The sequence below is a fragment of the Temnothorax longispinosus genome, unplaced genomic scaffold (assembly GCF_030848805.1).
Source record: "Temnothorax longispinosus isolate EJ_2023e unplaced genomic scaffold, Tlon_JGU_v1 HiC_scaffold_15, whole genome shotgun sequence".
Classification (NCBI taxonomy): Eukaryota; Metazoa; Arthropoda; class Insecta; order Hymenoptera; family Formicidae; genus Temnothorax; species Temnothorax longispinosus.
Genome location: NW_027269959.1, coordinates 380,001 through 401,325, shown reverse-complemented (window position 1 = coordinate 401,325; position 21,325 = coordinate 380,001). Strand labels below are relative to the sequence as shown.

The 21,325-nt window shown below is 37.4% G+C and overlaps 1 protein-coding gene and 1 long non-coding RNA gene across 2 annotated transcripts in view; one reads left to right on the top strand and one right to left on the bottom strand.

Moving 5' to 3' along the window:
• Nucleotides 1–21,325, top strand: part of LOC139823628 (uncharacterized) — a 310,568-nt gene that overhangs the window by 123,579 nt on the left and 165,664 nt on the right. The window lies entirely within an intron of this gene.
• On the bottom strand, nucleotides 9,246–10,598 carry LOC139823652 (uncharacterized). The gene has a single exon (XM_071796176.1). The coding sequence runs from the start codon at nucleotides 10,596–10,598 to the stop codon at nucleotides 9,246–9,248; it is 1,353 nt and encodes a 450-aa protein (XP_071652277.1).

The window sequence follows — 21,325 nt, the reverse complement described above, 5'->3', positions numbered from 1 at the left end:
CTCCCGGCCGTTCCACGAAGACTAGTGACAGTGTTTCGCTTGTCGTCACCGTGGCGTCTGGTGCTTTCCGTGATATTGTGATCGCCAAAAAGCGTGCGCGACGCACGCTGAGGCAGAGGGATGTTTGTGGCAATGACTCGGATCGGAGTGTACACGTAAATGAGTTGCTCCCTAAGGACATTTACAAATTGCTTCAACAGACGAAGCGTGTAGCTAAAGATAGATCTTACGCGTATGTCTGGGTGAGGGGTGGTCGTGTCCGTGTCAGGCGCTCTGACGGTGAGCCCGTAATTCTAATTTCCTCTAAGGCTGATCTCGACAAGCTTGTTTGATGTGTTGACACCAGTCACTCGGCGTTGTCTGATCATGCTATATCATCATTCACACATTGTTGCTCTGCTTCGGGGACCACTCAATTTCGCGTGGCCCAGTTTAACGCCAATTCTCTGCGTGGTCACATTGATTTCATCAGACTATATTTCAACGCCAACCACTATCATGTAATTTCTGTGTCTGAAACTTGGCTTCATGCAGGCGTTTCTGATGACCTTGTGGCTTTAGATAATTATTTTTTGTTACGTCATGACAGAGCGGGACGAGCGGGCGGAGGAGTAGCATGCTATATAGATAAATTGCTTAAAGTTAAAGTTGTAGCTGCCTCCAGTAATCTTAACGATAATTCACCTGAGTATCTAATTATTGAGATACGCTTTCCGGATGGTGAATCAGTACTATTTGCGTCCATTTACAGAAGACCTAAGGGCCTCCTCTTTCATGACTTTGTTGAGACATTAACTAGATACTCACACCTGTATAAGAATGTAATGATCGGAGGTGACTTGAATTGTAATTTATCATCGACCAGTTATGAGGCGAACTACTTGCGTGAGCTTATGTCCAGCTTATCATTACACATTATTAATTCAGAACCTACCTATCACACGGTTACCTCAGACTCATGGCTCGATGTTTTAATTATAGATGATGCTGATAAGCTTTTATCTTTTACTAAATCTCAGAGTCCTTTCATAGCTGGTCATGATATGATAGAGTTATCTATGTTACTAAATTCAAATTCGATGTCTGAGCGCACTATTTCGCGGCGTAACTACAGGGGTATTGACTGTTCTGAGTTCTCAGATTACCTGGTGTCCATTGCTGGTACAGTGCGAACTGAAATTGATAAAGTGTCTAATGACGCTGATGTTGATAGATTCTGCGAAGTGATGTCTCGCAATCTGTTAAAGGCACTGGATATTTTTGCTCCCACTCGTGTATTTACAATTAAGAAGCCTCCAGTGCGGTGGCTGACGGGTGATCTTAGGACTCGGATGCGTACTCGTAATCAGCTATATAAGCGGGCAAAACGCTCTAATAGTTTACTTGAATATGCCACTTATAGACTTTTTCGCAATCAGCTTAATGAAGACATTAGACGCGCTAAAAGTGAGTTTGAACTTAAATCTCTTGAAAACATCACCGATCCTTCAAAACTTTGGAGAGAACTTGCTCGTCTTGGTCTAGTGAAGTCTACCTTAGTTTCTCCTTTACATTTTTTTACTCCTCATCAACTGAATTCTTACTATGTTTCTGTTTCCGCTACTCTGTTACCTTGCTCATTTACCGACTTTATTTCCGCTATTGATCTGGTCTCTTGTCTATCTCAGCGTCCTGAGTTTGTCTTCTCTGCTATTACGTCAGATATGGTCTATAAACTGGTTTCTGCGGGACCTCTTCATTCTTATGCGTCGGGTGCTGATGGCTTACCTCTCTACATCCTGCGCATAGCTTGGCCTACGATTTCATCCTGTCTAACTGCGTTACTTAATCGCTCATTGGGGACCTCTTCTTTTCCGTCTCAGTGGAAGCGGGCGCTTATCCGTCCTCTCTCAAAGATCCGAATTTCTTTATCCCCATCTGATACGCGACCGATAGCTAATCTGCCTGAACTGTCGAAAATACTTGAAAGGATCGTTGCCTCGCAGATCTCTGATTATTTAAACAAGTATAATCTCATAAATCCCAGACAGTCTGCGTATCGCCCGAGTCATAACACTCAGTCAGCACTTCTGCGTGTTTGTGACGAGATCAAGAAGGCGATTGACGAGGGACTCGTATTGATCATGATTCTCTTTGACTTTAGTAAAGCGTTTGACACTGTTCCGCATCTTCGACTTCTCATTAAACTTAAAGAGTTAGGATTTTCTGACTCTGTCCTTATATGGATTTATTCATATTTGACAGGCCGTTCTCAGGCTGTGGTTAATGATGCGGAGGGTCTTTCGTCTTGGCTTTTTACGTTGTGTGGAGTCCCGCAGGGCTCTGTGTTGGGACCACTTTTATTTTCCTTGTACATAAATGATATTGGTAGAGTATTGTTATATTCAGAGCATATGATATTCGCTGATGATGTTCAGATATATCGAGCGTGTCCACTCTCTGATATTCTTCATAATCTCAATCTGATCTCTAGGGATGCAAATGCCATCTTTGATTATGCCTCGGAGAATGGCTTGAAACTGAATCCTGCCAAGTCTAAAGTTATCATATTCGGCAGTAATAGAAACGTCAATAGTATTGATCTCAACCTTTTACCACCTATCATAGTCAACAACATACCTTTGCCATTTGTCAGTGAGGCGAGGAACTTGGGTGTCGTTTTTGAGTCCAATCTCTCTTGGAGAAAACACACTTCGCTTGTCTCGCAAAAAGTCCACTGGGCGTTATACAAGCTCAAGTTTAACAAAAACTCTCTCTCCACTGAGCTTAGAATTAAGCTTGTGACGGCTTTAGTTCTACCTCATCTGGATTACTGCTGTCTTGTTTATCATGGCCTAAGTGAGGAACTGAACACCAAACTACAGAGACTCGTGAATTGTTGTATCAGGTTCATTTACAACTTGCGACGAGACGAGCATGTTACTCCGTACAGACGTCACCTGGGTTGGCTTTCAGTCAAAAACAGACGGCTTTACTTTCTTGGATGTCAGATGTACCGCATACTTTATATGCTCTCACCTGTGTATTTAAGGGAGCTATTTACACCTCTCGACTCATCGCTTAGGAGATCCGAACGATTAGCCACTTCTTCAAATCACATTTTTCATATTCCTGCTCATACAACAGTTACTTACAGAAACTCCTTCCAGCTTTCGTCTATTTATTTCTGGCATTCTCTTCCTGGTAATATTACTTCGGCATCGTCTCTTGCATTCTTTAAGTGTCTTCTTCGTGCGTATTTATTTTCGTCTAAATCAGAGTGACTGGTGTGCAATATTGTTTCCGTTATTATACATATATTTAGTTTTAAGTAATTTTAGTTTAAGTAGCATTAAGTTTAAGTAGTACTCATGATGCAATGTTTTATCATGCTTATACTCTTCTTTTCTAGTTAATATTAAGTTGTATATAATGTCTTTTGCTGTATTGTATCTTTGCCCTATAACTTATGTTTGGGCATATTAAACAATCAATCAATCAATCAATCAATCTCTCTCTCTCTCTCTCTCTCTCTCTCTCTCTCTCTCTTTTACACACTCTGACGCTCGTTCACTCGCACGTTTTCTTATCCGTTCTGTGAACCTGTCTCTCGTTCGCTCGTACTTTCGCTCACTCACTCACTCACTTACGCACCCGTTTCTTTACCCGTTCTCTCTCTCTCTCTCTCTCTCTCTCTCTCTCTCTCTCTCTCTCTCTCTCTCTCTCTCTCTCTCTCCCTCCCCCCCCCGTCCTTTCTCTCACTTACTCATTCATTCACCCGTTTCCTTACGCGTTCTATTTCTCTCTCACTCTGTATTTCACTCACTCACTCTTACTGTAATATAGTAAAATTATTATACTTACATCTTCCGAAAAACGTTCCCAGCGGCATGTCGAAGACAAATGATTTGTTTTGGCAGAGCGAATTTCAATCCCCGAGAGAGCATCGGGCGATGTCGGTGACATTCGTTCCTTATCCATGAGACTCTTTCCTGTGTTAAATTTCAATTCTTTTTACGTTCCACTACACAAATATATTGTAAAAAACAGATATTTATTTTAAAAAACGTAGATAATTTTCAGAACTCGGGAAAATAGTGGATAAAAAAGAGAGAGAGAGAGAGAGAGAGAGAGAGAGAGAGAGAGAGAGAGAGAGAGAGAGAGAGAGAGAGAGAGAGAGAGAGAGAGAGAGATGATGATGATTGATATTTATTAGCTTTCTCAGCTATATATGTTACATAAAAATCTTACAACTTTGTCACAGTTAATACTATGTATTCTTTTAGCCTACGTCTAAACAATTCGATCCTCTCACTCTGTTTCAATTCTACCGGTAACGCATTATATACATTCACACCTTCATAGAACAGACTCTTTTGCGCGTTTCTTGTTCTGCGAAATTGCACTGCAATATTATCAGCCTGCCTAGTGAATCTTCCACTCACATTACCTACTATTTCTAATCTATTATTTAACTGACCAGGTAACATTCCTCTCACTATCTTATAAATAAAAATACATACATTATAATACAACCTCTGTCTTACAGACATAAAGTGCAACGTTTGTAACATGTGTTCTACCTTGGTTCGTCGATCACATTGCAATAATACTCTCATAGCTCGATTTTGTGCCACTTGCAGCTTAGACAGCTGTGTCTCGCTCATACCAATTAGTAACGTTGCACAGTACTCGAAGTGCGGCGCTATAATTGATTTATACACAACACATCTTGCATACGCAGAAATATCGCTACCTATTCTATTCAAAAAGCTTGTCTTTTTCCCTATTTTCTTTAACATATAAACACATTGGTCTTTCAATCGAAGCTTGCTATCAATAATTACTCCAAGATATTTCATTTTCTCTACACGCTCTATCACAGTACCATCCCCGCATTTTAGAGTAATATTATCCTTCATTTCTTTCCTAATACTTCTAATTATCATATATTTCGTTTTACTCGCGTTTAATTTTAATTTATTTGCATTCATCCACTCTTCTATTATAATAAACACCATATTTAATTTCATTTCCAACTCCTCACAACTATCTCCTGTTACATATATTAATGTGTCATCCGCAAACATTTTTATGCTATACCCGTATGGCATACTTTTAACTATATCATTAATATATAAAATAAATAGCAGGGGCCCCAGCACCGATCCCTGTGGAACTCCGTACTCAGTAGTAAGCAATTTCGACCATTTATTATTAAACTTAACTTGTTGTGTCCTATTACTTAGATACGATCTAAACCATTCTAGCACCATTCCTCGTATGCCATACTGATATAATTTCTCCAAAAGTCTTATTCTACAAACAGTCTCAAATGCTCGCTTAAGATCCATGAAAATTACTCCTACCATTTTTCCTTCGCTAACTGACAGTTTCCACTCATCCATAACAACTTGAATAGCTGTTTCACATGAGTGCTTTTTCCTAATAGTAGGGGAGCCCAATGGGGGATTTGGTGATTTACTCGAGCGCGAAAGATTAACATATAGGGGGATACCTTGCACCCTGTTGAGTACCTCCACTATATATAAGCCCTTAATATAGGATCGCGCGTCTAGGGCAGCCGATCAGAATAGTAAAAAAAAATCGATCGTTAGAAATACTCGAGCGCGTCAGATTAAGGTAAGGTGGGTTAATAACATGCTGAAAAGTGTGCATTTCAATAATCTGACGATTTGAGCGTGACGTAAGGGAGTGGGAGGGTCACAAACTTGCAAAAAAAAAAACGTCACCTTAACATTCTCGAGCGCGGTCGAATTTTTTTTTATTTTGAAGGAAATAATTCAAGAATAACGGAAAAAATATAATCTGCCGATTTCTACAAGCCGAAGTAGCACAAATCGTCAGAAAAGTTTAGTGCGTGCAGCTGTGTTACGTATATTCAGTTACCAATAATAAAGTAACGCGAACCATCGATCATGAACTGTCATGTCCTGATCACGAAGAAGCGGATACAAAAGCAGTATTTCTTGCATGTCAGCTAAAAGAAGATTCCACTGTTACAATCAGAACCTCTGATACAGATATTGTTGTTATCATGTTGGCCAATATGGAACATCTTCAAGCATCAGTGAAAATATGGATGGATCTCGGAGTAAGTAATGCACGCCGATATATCGACGTTTCCGCACTCTCTGTTAAGCTAGGCCCAATAGTTTCGCGAGCGCTACCAGCTCTTCATGCGCTAACAGGAAGTGATTTCAACCCGGCACTTTATAGACGAGGCAAGAAAAAACCTCTAGATATTCTAATGCATTCAGAAATTTTTCAAAAAGAATTTGCAGATTTGGGATCTAAAGATTATAATATAGATGAATCTTTTAACATCATACACTCTTTTATCTGCCACTTGTATGGCTTAAAAAAATTAGATGATGTCAACAGAGCTAGAATTGAAATCTTCAATACGACATACAAGGTATCAGATACATCACAGCCCTTCTCGTTGAATGTTCGTAATTACGATGCTTGTTGCTTGCCACCATGTCAATCGGAGTTACTGCAGCAATTATTACGAACAAGATATATTGCATGCTTGTGGAGGAATGCACACAATCCAAACAGCATCGTCATGTCACCAACAGATTACGGATGGACAGATGTAAAAGGCAAATTGGAAATGACTTGGTTCGTTGGTAATCAATTACCAGAAGCGTACGACGATGTAGTCATAACACCTGATATTCTAGGAGATACTCCAGATTCAGGTATATTTTCTTTTCAAAACTTTGATAACACGCTTTTCATGAAATAAATAAAATATTAAGTATTATAACGATTTCTTGTTACAGATATGCAAGCTGAAGATGAAATTGACGAACAAATCGAACCAGATTTGCAGTACGACGATAATTCCACGGAAGAAGAAGATGAAGATGAAGATTAAAAAAAAATATTTTTAAAGTTTTTTTTTATTTTACTATTTTTTTTCTGTACTTATATATTATAATTGAAAGAAATAGATTTTTTTATTTGCATTCTATTTTCCATGCATTTTACTTGTCACACTTAGTAATTTAAAAAAAAATTTTTTTTTTAATTAAAAAAATTTTTTTTCAATTTGTCAGATTAAGAAAATCCCTCCAAATAATCGTCAGATTATGGGTCAGCGCGACTAGGACATCAAGCTGAATCACCTGTATAATAATCTGACGCGCTCGAGTATTTCAAAATGGCGATTTTTTTTTGCATTATCAAGAAGCCGCCATGAGCTTGCGTCATGTCCGAATCGTCAGTCTTTTGAATGGGAGCTTCTTTCGGGTTCACTTAACATCCCCTCCGAATATCTGACGCGCTCGAATAAATTTTTTTTTCCCGTTTTTAACCGTTCCGTACAGCCACCCTCACCATGCAAACCGGCAGATTAACATACCTCCAATATCAGAGACACGTGGGGCATATACACTATCAATATCTGACGCGCTCGAGTATTTTCATGTGACTATTTTTTTTTACATTTTTGAAAACTTGTAGACGCTTCCCCCACCGGTGAAAGAGTGTACATTATATAACCTTTTTTTCTTTCTACCATCTAATCTTCAAAATCCAATAGGTTCCTACGACGCTCGAGTAAATCGCCATTTAGCCCGCTGGGCTCCCCTACTATAAAACCCGATTGATGCTCCGTTATAATGTTATTATTTTCCAGATATTTTTCTATTTGTCCTTTTACCACTAACTCTAACACTTTCTCGTATATCGGTAGAACATTAATCGGCCTATATTCACTTGTTTTATTTGGTTTAGAGATCTTTGGAATAGGTATTATTGTGGACGTTTTCCAACCATCGGGGCACTGACCTTTAATTAACGAGTTATTTATCAACTCTACAAACTCTACCTCTATTGCATGAAAGGCTATTTTTAGTATACCACTAGTTATCCCTTCTTCTGTTCCTTTCTTATTAGGTAGTCCCATAACAATTTGTTCTAGTTCCCTTGCATCGATTCTACTGAATTCTTCCATGATTCCCTTATTTTCTATGTTAATACCATCTGACTCTGCAAAACCCCCTTTAATGGTTTCAATTATATTCCTAATACTCTGTACATAATATAAATTAAATTTGTCCGCTGTGCTACTATCTTCACTGCCTACTATTATCTCAAAATCTACTTTATTTATTTCACTAAGACTCGGCACACCCTTTACCACCTCTTTTAAAGTTTTCCACATTTCCGTAGGGTCTTTTTTATTATTATCTATCATATCTTCATAATATTTTTTCTTTTTCACTTTGATTAGTTTAACCACTGCATTTCTCTTACTTTTAAATTGTCGCCAATCCTGTTCTTCACCAGAGTAACTTGCTTTAATATAAGCTGTATCCCTTTTATTTGCAGCCATTCTTATATCCTCCGAAAACCATTTTTTCCCTTCCCATATTTTCGGTATTCGAAACTTTTTCTTAGGCGCTACAATGTCTAGTGCACTAACCATATTCTCTACAAATTTATCTTCTTTCTTATTTACATCTAGCTCTGTTTGCTTACATTTCCCTTCTATAATTAAATTAAAAAAATCATTTGCCTTAAACTTCTTATAATCCCTTCCAACAAATTCTCTATATCTATTACTCGATTTTCGTATACTAAAGTCGACTCTCAGCCACGCATGGTCTGTTATTTTAGGTTTTTCATATACTTGTACCATTACTTCACTGTTCGCAAAAACTAAATCTATAGCTGTTTGAGTATCTTTTGTAATTCTTGTTGGACTATTAACATATTGTTTCATTCCTAAGCTTAACATTGTTGTTTGCAACTTTCTCCCATAAAACAAATCTATCAATAAGTCTATGTTAAAGTCCCCAATCAACAGGCATTCCCCTTTAATTACCAATGTTTCCACTATGTCCTCCAGAAATCTTATAAAATCACCATCGGACGCACTCGGTGAGTGATACACTACCATTACCGTGCCCTTATACGAATTTTCTCGTACTTTGATTACCGCGCACCAACAGTGAAACTAATTTTCTCGTTATTACTACCTCATGCTTTATGTCACTTCTTATATACAAAATTACTCCTCCTGTATTTCTGCTTTCAGCATCACACCTTACTATGTTGTAGCCCGGTTCACACACCTCGCTGTCCTCTATATCTGCTATCAGCCTAGTTTCCGACAGCGCCAAGATTGCAAGGTTCATTCTCTTCAAAACTAGATGTTGTATCTCTTCTTTATGTGCCATTAAGCTTTGCGCATTGGTGTACAGAATTGATTCCAATTTTGTCTGTAGATGCTACTTGGTAGCTCCCCAGCCAGTTCTCCTTTTTTCCTCCTCAAGTGCTCTTTTAAATGTCGGACATTCCATACTAAGGGCATCGTGTTCATCATTTATCTTTAAGTTATACGTCTTGACTTTATACATGCAGTTTACACACCGCTTTTTCGATATCGTACATTCGTTTGCTTTGTGGTTGCCTGCACATCTATGACATGTATCTTGTCGAGTACAATACTTGGCTATGTGATAGTATCCCCAACACTTGTAGCATCTTTTAACACTGAAGTAGTTAAATACACGACATTTCCTCCAACCTATATTTATTTTCTCTCTTTTCAGCATTAATTCATGAGTCACATCATCCACTTCAAGTATTAAAGAGCCTTCTTCTTTCCCACTGACATGCATATTATCATTTCTTCCTTCTTTGACTATTCTTTTCACTACTCTTATATAGAATCCTTCTCTTATCTCATCAATTTTATTTTGCTTTTTAATTGCCTCTATTAAGTTTACTTCTTTCAATTCCATTTCCTCCTTACCCACATTTATAATTTTTATCTTTGGTTCTATTTTCTTTGGCTCCATGATTTTGTATTCTTCACCCATCTTATTCTGTACTGTGGTCTTTAGCTTTTTCAGCTCTCCCTCATTATCACATCCAACGATAACTGTTCCGTTGTTTCCTTTTCTGAGCCTTGTTATACCCACTCCTAGATTTTTTATGTCTACACTGTCCATTACCAATTTCTTGGTAGCTTCACTTTCCTGTTGTTTCTTCGGCTTGACTATTATCACGCTTTCTTTTTCCTTACTTCTTACAGCTTCACAATAACTTCTTTTTAGCGCGTCTTCTGGCGGACCCTTATTTTCTACCTGCATACTCCTTCTCAGTTCTTCAAATTCTAACTTTATACCTTCCAATTCCTTACGAACTATTTCCTTAATTACCGTTTTAATTTCCTTTTTACATGCCATTTCGTCTCTCATCTCCTTTATTGCTCTCATCAGCCAATCTATCTTTACATCCATATCAGAAGATTTATTTGCAGATTTATTTGCACTCTCCGACTTGTTAGATGTGTTAGATGCGGATCCCGCAGATCCCGTTGATCCCAGTCTGTCTCTTCCACTCTCTGCCGCCGTCGGTGTTTTCTTGTGGATTTCTAATTTGTCATTTCCAGTTGAAAACTCCTCAAATGGACCCGCATATTTCACCAGCTCATTGGCTCTATTATATACCTTGTGTTTACTCACACACCCAGGGTAAAAAAATAATTTGGTACATGCCCTGCACTGGACTACCAGGCTTTTTATTTCCTTCTTGCACGCAGTGCATCTATATTCCGCGTACTCAATGTCAATCATATCTGCGGTACCAACCGATACAGGTAACGCAGAGAGAGAGAGAGAGAGAGAGAGAGAGAGAGAGAGAGAGAGAGAGAGAGAGAGATTGATTGATTGATTGATTGATAAAGTTTATTATGCCCAAGCAAAGGCTAAAGGGCAAAAAGTAATAGCAGTTACAATAATATGGTGATTACAATACAATACAATACAAGATGCAAAGATACAATGTGATATAAACAAAAGCGAAGTATAACGGACAGAAGTTAGTATGATGTGCATGCTCTCTCTCTTAAGGCAAGCAACCAGCAATCTCAATAATATACACTGTAAAAAACTAAGAACTAACGCAACTTGGCTAACGATAATTACAGTGAAAAAGAATAAGATAAGGAGCAGTGTTTCTAAAGAGAATAAAACAGTATATATATAAAGAGAGAGAGAAAGAGAGAGAGAGAGAGAGAGAGAGAGAGAGGGAGACGCAGCGCTAATAATATATTTTCTAATTTTTTATTCCAGCAAAAAGTTTAGGCACAACAGTGCCGAATACAGCAACGACGTCACAGGCAGCGGAAATAAAATCGCTGCCGCCGCCGCCGCCGTCACTGCCCGCGTCGTCGACACCGACACCGGCTCCAGCAGCAGCACCGGCACCGTCACCTCCGCCGGGGTACGTTCCGACAGCTGGTGGTACTAGCATTCCGGGATACCGCCCGGGATACTAATAATATAAATAATTTTTCAAGAAAATATTGCAATTATTACATGTATTGTAAAGCATAAACAAAACGTGTTCTCTGTACTAGCATCCACGTGCATTTATATTATATATTCACTTAACGTTAGAAATCCTAAGGTAAGGAAATATACCGATAACGTTTAGAAATAATATATTTCTAATTCATAAAAAAAAACGACGGTGCGGTGTCTGGAAAATGGGTACATTTGTGCAACATAATATTTCCACCTACTTGCTAGTCCTCATTATTTCCGACACGCGGACACACAGACACACATTGTATCTTATACCTATAGACACATACACACCTTGGACTATACATCGGAGATAGAATACGGATATTTTTCTGCGAATCAAAATACATTCCCGAAAAATAGATTAACTTATAACGTTATGACTGTTCGCCGACGGAAAACTTTGCGCCATTTGTATAGCTAACATTGCGTGTGTTTCACAATATTTTATTTATGTAAACTGTAATTTTTGCAGAAACCGAGGACATCGAAATCGTTTATCTGAACTTTAGATAAATTGTAACGCTAAGCTCTACTAACATGAGTAAATATTTTTTTTAGTATAGATAATATAAATTGGATAAAAAGTTTATAAATTACTGTATTGTTCCCATGTATTATTCCCATAATCCTCTTTCTCTTATGTTTCTTTTCTTTTATTTCTTCTCTTTCTCTTTTTCTTTTTTTCGGTACGTTGTATATGCGTGCGTGCGTGCGTGTGTGTGTGTGTGTGCGTGTGTGTGTGTTAGTAAGGGCATCGGAGGCGTCGCCTTCGAAACCGGCCTAAAAAGAACAAGCAAGGGTAATAAAATGACATTTGTACGACAGATTTTTCAAGCGTGTTGATTTATTGCAGGATAGAAAAGTTCTCGAATATCTATAAAAATTTTCTATTCTGGAGCAAATCAATACGTTTGAAAAATTAATCATATGACAAATGTAATACTAGCCCAAATCCGAGCACTGTGTTAGCACATGACATGTTTAAAATATATGTATGCAATATGTACATTCAATACCCATTTCTTGGCGTGTCGAAATTCGAAACCATTACAGGTTTGTATGTATGTATTGGCAATACATGTATCTCTCTGTTTCAGGATTTCATGACATATTGAATATTATACGTACACATATATATTGTATATACACATAATTCTGTCTTCGTTTCGTGACGAATGTTTATATATGGTCTCTCTAAACAGGACGCAATATATAGTATTGAATAAAGAGAATATGAAATGGGCCCCTCCAACGCCCATTTCCGTGAAACGCAACCGACATATTTTTGCCGTTTCTCCGTTAGTGTAATGAGTAGTGTCAGAATAAATGTTTCTGATTTTTATTACAATCAGTATCATCTAAAGGCTTCTGACACTTATTTTATCAGTATAGCGTCAGACGCTTCTGACATTTATATTTTGTCAGTACCGTCAGACGCTTTTGATTTTACTAAGCCATGCAGTCCACAAAGAATATCTTTGCTAAGATAGCTTTTGAGTATCACAACAGTATTATAATAATATCTCAGCCTTTTTGTAAATAAAAAGCTTGAATTTATTTCTTGGGAAAAAGCAGCAGTTTATTGCTTTCTATAATTTTACAAAAATGTTTTCTCATACTTTTTACATCATTGGAGTAGTTTTCCTCACAAGGATTACCTCCTAAAGCTATAGTCGTGGCGAAAGCTGCAGAATAAAGTCCACAACTCGTCCACATCTCTTTCTCTCTCTCTCTCAGGTTGTGTTTTAACATTTTCAAAAATTATGTCATTCAAGCTTACACTGGGATAACGATGATGTATGTAATATTTCTCTTTATCCGCCAATTTATCCATTGCATCCATGCACACGAGAAAATATTTTTAAAAATTTGACTTACACCACTATAGTTTTTACCCCTCCATATAATCAAGTGACAAATACATGCACAGCACATTTTTTTTCAAATGTAACAAAAAGGATCTAAATTATGTGATTTTCATTATTGATACTATAGAATGGGCCCCTCCAACGCCCATTCCCGTGAAAATGCACCTAATATATTTTCTTCCGTCTCTCCGATTAATTAATGCCGATGCCAAATGTAATAATCAATGCCGTCACAACAGACGCTTCTGATTTTTATTATATTATAGATGGATTACAGAATAGGCCCCTCCAACGCCTATTCCCGTGAGAACGCACCCAATATATTTATGTTCGTCTCTTCGATTTTAATTTTAAAATGATACATTTCTAATAATCAGTACCGTCATAACTCATAACAGTAGACGCTTCTGACATTTTATTTTGTTAGTACCGTCAGAACAGACGCATCTGATTTATATTATAATCAGTACCATTCAAATAAACGTTTGTGGCATTTTATTTTGTCACTACTGTCAGAACAGACGCATCTGATTTTTATTATAATCAACAGTCTGAATAGACGTTTCTGACATTTTACTTTTTCAGTATCGTCAGAACAGACGCATCTGATTTTTATTATAATCAGTACCGTCCAAATACACGCTTGTGGCATTTTATTTTGTCACTACCGTCAGAATAGACGCATCTGATTTTTATTATAATCAGTGCCGTCCGAATACACGCTTGTGACATTTTATTTTGTCACTACCGTCAGAATAGACGCATCTAATTTTTATTAAAATCAGTACCGTCCGAATACACGCTTGTGGCATTTTATTTTGTCACTACCGTCAAAATAGACGCATCTGATTTTTATTATAATCAGTGCCGTCCGAATACACGCTTGTGACATTTTATTTTGTCACTACCGTCAGAATAGACGCATCTGATTTTTATTATAATCAGTGCCGTCCGAATACACGCTTGTGACATTTTATTTTGTCACTACCGTCAGAATAGACGTATCTGATTTTTATTATTATCAGTACCGTCCGGATAAACGTTTGTGGCATTTTATTTTGTCAGTTGCGTCAGGACAGACGCTCTAACATTTAGTTTTCCAATACCAAAAAAATTTTTTATTTATTGAGACATGTTTTATCTGTACAATATATTTATACATACCGTAACTTTGTAAATAGTACTATGAACGTGTTGGAAATAACAACAGATGTTCCTCTTCTATAATTTTCATAAAGTGTTGTCTCATGCATTTTACGTCCTTGGAATATTTTTCATCACAAGGATTGTCTCCTAAGGCTACAGTTGTGGCAAAAGCTGCGGCGTAAATTCCGCAACTTATACCGTCTGGTTGTGCATCGACTTTCTCAAAAATAATATCACTTTGCCTTATTTTTGGATATCGACACTTTATATATTCTCTTTCCTTGAGCACCAATCTGTCGTATGTACAGCCAGGTATACTGTCATATACGAACAGTTTGGTGCCATCACAAAATATACATCGCCAGTGTTGAATTCCCTCTGCAAAGTATTGATTTTTTCCTCCAATTATTTGTAAGCTTAAATCGCTCTTACTAGCGTCAATATAATCAGGCAATCCTTGATACTGTACATTTTGCGTTTCAAAAGGAGTACTTTGTCTAACAATGCGTAAAAATTCATCTATTGATTCGTCCGTTAATTCGTTGCCAGACAAGACATTCTCTCTCACAATGGAAATAGGTATAATAACTTTATCTAAATTTATTATTCGTCTTGCCTTATCCTCTTCGGTTATATCTCGCTTGTAGCTTGTACCGATGTATGTACAATCATCATCCTGCTCCATATCTTGAGCAATCATAGCAGTGGTAATTACTGTTTTCATCGGCGAAATGTCACATTTTAACGTTTCGTTATTTTCATTAATGACATTTTCGCTCTTTACTGCATTTTGCTCAATAGTTTTTCGACTACTTAATTTTTTACTTGCTTCCTGTGCTTCTATAATATATCTTGGATCTCTGATTGCCATATGCCTATTATGACGACTGCCAAGATTTCTGGAAGTATGCATTCGTCATAGAAGCGTGTTAATAAAGGCAGCATTTCATTTTCCCACAACATATTGTCTACATCAATGCGCAATATTTTCATGCTTTGTGGAGTCCAAATAGCGAATATACAATATTCTCGTCGTGCTACATTTAATTGGCCTTGAATTTGGTAATAATACCCGTGATTCCTATTCATTTTTTGCGGATTTTTTTTATCAAAGATGCTTTTTATAGCAGGCAATGTCTCTATGGCTTTTTCCGCCGTTAAATTTTCAGCCGAGTGGGGACATTTTATTTCAACCAGACCATTTTCGTCGATAACTCCGTCTGGAGAAGCACCCAACCACGGATGATCAATATCAATAAATAATCCGCATGGTTTTATTTCTTTGTTTAATTTGATAACCAATTCATCCCTCGCTATTTTTTCATTGTCGCGACCATATTTCGTGGCTGCGGAATCAATGAATGAAGAATACAAAATGGCTTTTACTGTCGCTGCGCAAGACGTTGTCGGTCTCATGCGACACACGGTTCCAAAATGAGACGCTGTCAACATTTCTCGTCTCAACGATAACCATAATTCGGAATCACGTTGCTTTCTCGTTTCAATTTTAATTTGCTGCCAGTTAATCGTATTTTCGGATAACTTTTCAAAATGCTTGTGTCGGAGTTGATTAAATATCTCTGACGGAAGATCCGGTTTTTGCGATTTGGAACCATAATAACGATCAGTTCCTGGCTTTTGTTTGGGCTGTCTTTGTCTTCCCTGTGCTTCTCGAGATTCTCTATTTCTTGCAACTTTGATTTGTCGGCGATGTTCCAAATTTTCAACAATAGGTGGAACAATTTTACACAAGCTTTCATGCAATTCTGTAAGTAAGGTAAATGTCCCTATGGCCGACACCTATAAGGCCGACCCAACAAAAGAATGGCGTTGTCAAGCGTGACAAAAATAAATTTGATAAAGAGTTTCATACTGGTGGATAGCTTCATCCATGCACTTTCCAAAAATCGTAGGCTCAATCCATTCCGTCAAGTATTTTTCTAGATAGAGAAGAATAAAGGCGCACTAGTGCGTGCCCCCTCTACCGACCAGCTGTGTCCAATTCCGACCGGGCATGTCCCCATTACCGATTACCTTTTTTCAGAGCATGCGAGGCGGAGGTTTCAACCGAAAAGTAAACATAAAAATGAACATAAATCAATGATAAACATGAAAAATACACATAAGTCATGAAAAGGTATTTTTATCAAGCCAAACCTGGACGACGACGACGACGATGGCGATGACGGTAACGACGGCGACTCTCCGCGCTTGGCAGCGTACGAGTCGCTGCTGAGCTGATAATTGCTCGCGCGTCGCCTGTCCATCCTGAACGGAGGGAAACGCTCGCGGTAACAACGGCTCGCACTGTGCCAGAGCTTACGCACGTAACCGGTACCGTGGACGTGGACGACACGGAGGGCCGCGCCGAGCTCGTGAATCGCCTCCCGCAGGTAACCGAGAACGTGATACGCGTGCGGCGACAGCAGACTGTCGTTGACGAGCAGGGAGTAGCACGCGTACACCACCAGAAGCAAGGTGAACGCCAGCGCCAGGATAGTGCCCCAGGCGTTGTATATCAGCACGCACCCACACGTCACACTTAACAACACCACGGCGCCGCGACTACCGAGATCCCACATAGTACTGCCTCTAAGCGGATAACCTCCCCATGTTTCCGATGATACTGACGTTTACGTACTGGGGACATGCAGGCGTTTTGCTGTGTCTAACCTCGACCATCGAATAAATAAAAAAAATGACAGTTTTTGACTAATTTTTTTTTTCGAATATGGCAATCAAATTGTAACAAACCATTTAGCGCTCGGATTATTCCTTACAAAAGGATTTTGAACGAAATACGGACTATTTAGGCGACCGACAATTCCTAACCTCACTCTTAAGAATACGCGTGGATGGTGACGTGCGGCAAGAAATGCGAAAAAAAATATATTTAACTATTGTACTTACTCTGCACGTTATAATTCTTTTGTACTGCACGAATTCCTGAATTTTTCCACTGCACTAATGAACGTGTTGTTGAATCAGCAGCCTCGTAAACAACGTTTCACGTCAAAAAGGTCGGTAGAGGGAACATGGTCGGCCATGGGGACATTTACCTTACTTGTTGCGTATTGTATTGCACAACTGCTCCTGCAACTCTAGCGTTGTAAGAGCCTCGTTTTCCAAAATTAATTCGCTTTCCACCAATTTCTTTGCAAATTATCGAATTGAACGATTCTGCAGGATTATTGGTATAATTTAGCAACAAGTTGTACGCTTTAGTGCTTATATACGTAATAGCACTTTCTATTTTTTGATACAGACCAAATGATTTCAGAGATGGAACATGATTTCTTTCCATTTTATCACCATTCTTTTTACATTGGCGACCGCGTGCTTCGCATTGTTTATGTTCGCCAAAAATGTGGCTAGGAATATTCGATATATCTTCCTGTAATTCCACAACCTTTATATGTTGAGATGTCTGTTCTTTTCTTCGTTGCTCGGCAGCTTTTTCTATTTCTTTTCTGAAATTTAAAATGTTGCTTTTCACAACATTTCGCGATTGCACAAAACCACGCTGTATTTGCGTTTTTGGCTGAACTGTTTCAGCTACAGCTTTCAATTTCTTGCATAAATTGCGAAGTAAATGATTTGTGCATTCTATTTTTCCAACTGTCACCCTTTGCTCACGATATGGATTGTTACTTCGAATAGCCTGAAAAACGCTACTGTCACCATCGGCAATAACCGTTTTAAATATGAGCCCATGCATATCAAGGCTACAATTAAAACCTTCTGCGATGGCATCGCTCTCCATTCTTGTGGAGCTTGCGTCGCGATCAAAATTTTTATAACATTTGTGCTCTTTTGCTTTGACACCTTTTCGCTCCGCCATATCGCAAATTGAGCAAAATTTATTGCGGATACCAGTGAAGAGAACCTTTTTTGTATGATAACCAATTATGACTCCAACTCCGGACAGAGAGTTATAAGCGCTACCATAAGATCTCTTCATCCAACTACCATCCACTACGACAGTTATATACGGAATACCGTTTATAACATCGTTCCTCTGCAGAGCAAGTTGCTTTTCAACTTCACCAGCCATTAACATATTTTCCATGGCTGTTTTTGTGAAATCTTCGACTACATCTTCTCTATATTTAATATAAGTCGGCTCAGACAAGCAATGAATATTCATGGCAGCACACAACTCTTCAAGCTGGGCAAAACCAATTCTCATTGTAACAGTTCCTGCTACAGCAGCTGTATTAATATCCAAACCTTCTGCTTGTGTAGGTTCTGACCAGATGTTGGCTTCATAATTGCACATTTGGCACTTGAAGAACAACTGTGTCATAAACCCTTTGCGCTGAGATTTTACAAGTTTCCAATCTCTAAATAGGCAATCTATACTTTGCGCATGATTGTCGAATGTTCTATGGATTTCATTCCACAGAAATGTTAGATTGACAATGCGACGGCCTTCAATCATGCGTTCTTGGATACAATGTGGATCCAATCGGCCTGTATTGTCGATAACAAGAGTATCGACATCTTCGCATTGTTCGACATCGCTAAACGTACCTTTTTTTGGCGTTACATCGAGGCACGTTTCTTCGATACTGAACGTTGAATCCGTACTCTTCTTGCTACTTTCCTCTTCGCGTAGCCTCTTTAACCGTCGCCTGCAAACAATAAAAATTTTATTATACATTAAAACAAAAGTATTTCAAATTATTTGCGCAATTATATTACATAAGAAATAATTGTATTTTAGATTATTTTCGTGTTTGTTACAAATTTCTTTACAGTTACAATTTTTACAAAATTACACAATCCTTTGTTTCTTTTTTGTTATTGCTTTCACTGCAAATATACGTAAACATGTTTTATTACAAAATTATTACAATCAAAGTGGACGCGTCTGGTCTTTTACCAGTACCGTCGGAAAAGACGCTACTGATTGTTATTGCAATCAGTTCCGTCAAAGTGGACGCGCCTGGTCTTTTACTAGTACCGTCGGAAAAGACGCTACTGATTGTTATTGCAATCAGTTCCATCAATGTGGACGCGCCTGGTCTTTTACCAGTACAGTCGGAAAAGACGCTACTGATTGTTATTGCAATCAGTTCCGTCAAAGTAGACGCGTCTGGTCTTTTACCAGTACCGTCAGAGAAAGAGAGAGAGAGAGAGAGAAAAGACGAAAGAATATATCAATATATCAATATAATAACAAACATAGAAACAAAGGATTTTTTGTATTTTTCTTTTAAAGACAATTCTTTTCAGTTACTGATTTGCATTTATGTATAAATTTAAATATAATATAAAACATTTATAATATTATTTTTTGTTTATTTATTTTTAATTGAAAATAATTTCATCATTTTTTTTTTATTTCTTGTAATTGTACAAAGTGTTCTATTTTAACATTTGCACTGTAATATCTCGAAAACCGATGATTTTATTAAAAAATGTTTCAGACAAAAGTTGTAGGATTTCAAGGGAAACAGATGGTGGGAATGATTTGATCTTGGATAGTTGTTTGAAGGCCACGCAGGATCAACTGCAGTTTCAAATAGAACCCCCTATTTTTCGTTGCATTCCCTATTCTTATTGCATACTTGGAGAGCTTTTCAAAACATTACAAACAAATTCCTTTTGGTTGCGTACTTTTCGAAATATGAGTTGACAAAGTTCAATATTTTTCATTATTTACGTTACAAAATCTCGATTATTTTTCGTCGGAGAAAAAAGTAATTTAACACTTTTTAACTTAATTTACTCTCGACAAAATATTGTTGCAATAGTGCCTCAACATTTCAAAATATTTGTGTACTGTCATCATAATATGTTATAATATGCAAAAATTATGTAAAATTTAGAACATTATTGAAACATCATATTCTTGAAATCAAATCAAGAAAGTTTTATATCACTTTTCTCTCCGACGAGAAGTAATAGAGATTTTGTCACCTAAATATTGAAAAATATTGAACTTTGTCAACTCATATTTCGATAAGTACACAATCAAAAGGAATTTGTTTGTAGTGTTTTAAAAAGCTCTCAAAGTAAGCAATAAAAATATGCAACGAAAAATAGGGGATTTTATTTAAGAAACTGCAGGTGATTCTCACGTGGCCTTCAAACAATTCCAAGGTCAAATCGTTGTCACCATTTTACGTCCCCCTTGAAACCCTACAACTTCTGTCTAAAACATTTTATTAAAATCATCGTTTTTGAGATATTGCAGTGTAAAAGTTAAAATGGGACTGTTCAAAACTTTTTATTACATATAAAAAATAATAACATTTAATTTTAAATATAATGTTTATATTTCTTATTTTGCTTTCTTTTCCAAAATATTCGTAATAATGTTTTAAAAAAAGTGACCCCAAAAATTGCCCCTTTTTGGTTACGCGATATTGGAACTGAATTTTGTGCCAAATGATACCTTATGATAAGACATCAATCACAAAAAAATTTTAAGTTGAGGTAAGAATTGGTTCTAGAGATATGAAGGGTCAGAGTAAAAGAATCAAAGAATTTAGACTACTTATAATACATAAGTCAATTTCAAAAAGTAAACAAATAAATAAGAATACACATCTCATTGAATACTTACAACACCACGAAAAAGATATTTTTGTATACATTTTGCGTTATTTCTTATTTAGTTTTATATGTAATAAAATGTTCTTATATCTAATAAAAGGAACAGAAATATACATAGATATCACTGTTATTTTATAACGAATTCGGTAGATCTGCACTGATTCTGTTTTTTTTTCGTATAGAGAAAGAACGCTGCTAAACGAAATGATTATAACAAAAACTGTCTGTTGTCTACTCTGTCTGTCTGTGTATTTGTCTGTAGAAATTTTATATGACAAATATACTAACCTTTGTACCCAACCCTTCTTCAGAGAGGGCCTGCGGGCAGAGAGAGGCTTCTTTCCATGTACACCCATAATTATCACAAGAATTACTATTATGTACTACTGCGAGTATTATAAAATACTGCAATGA

Coding starts and splice junctions, on each gene's coding strand:
- LOC139823652 (XM_071796176.1), bottom strand. CDS start 10,598: ATGATTGACATTGAGTACGCGGAATATAGATGCACTGCGTGCAAGAAG.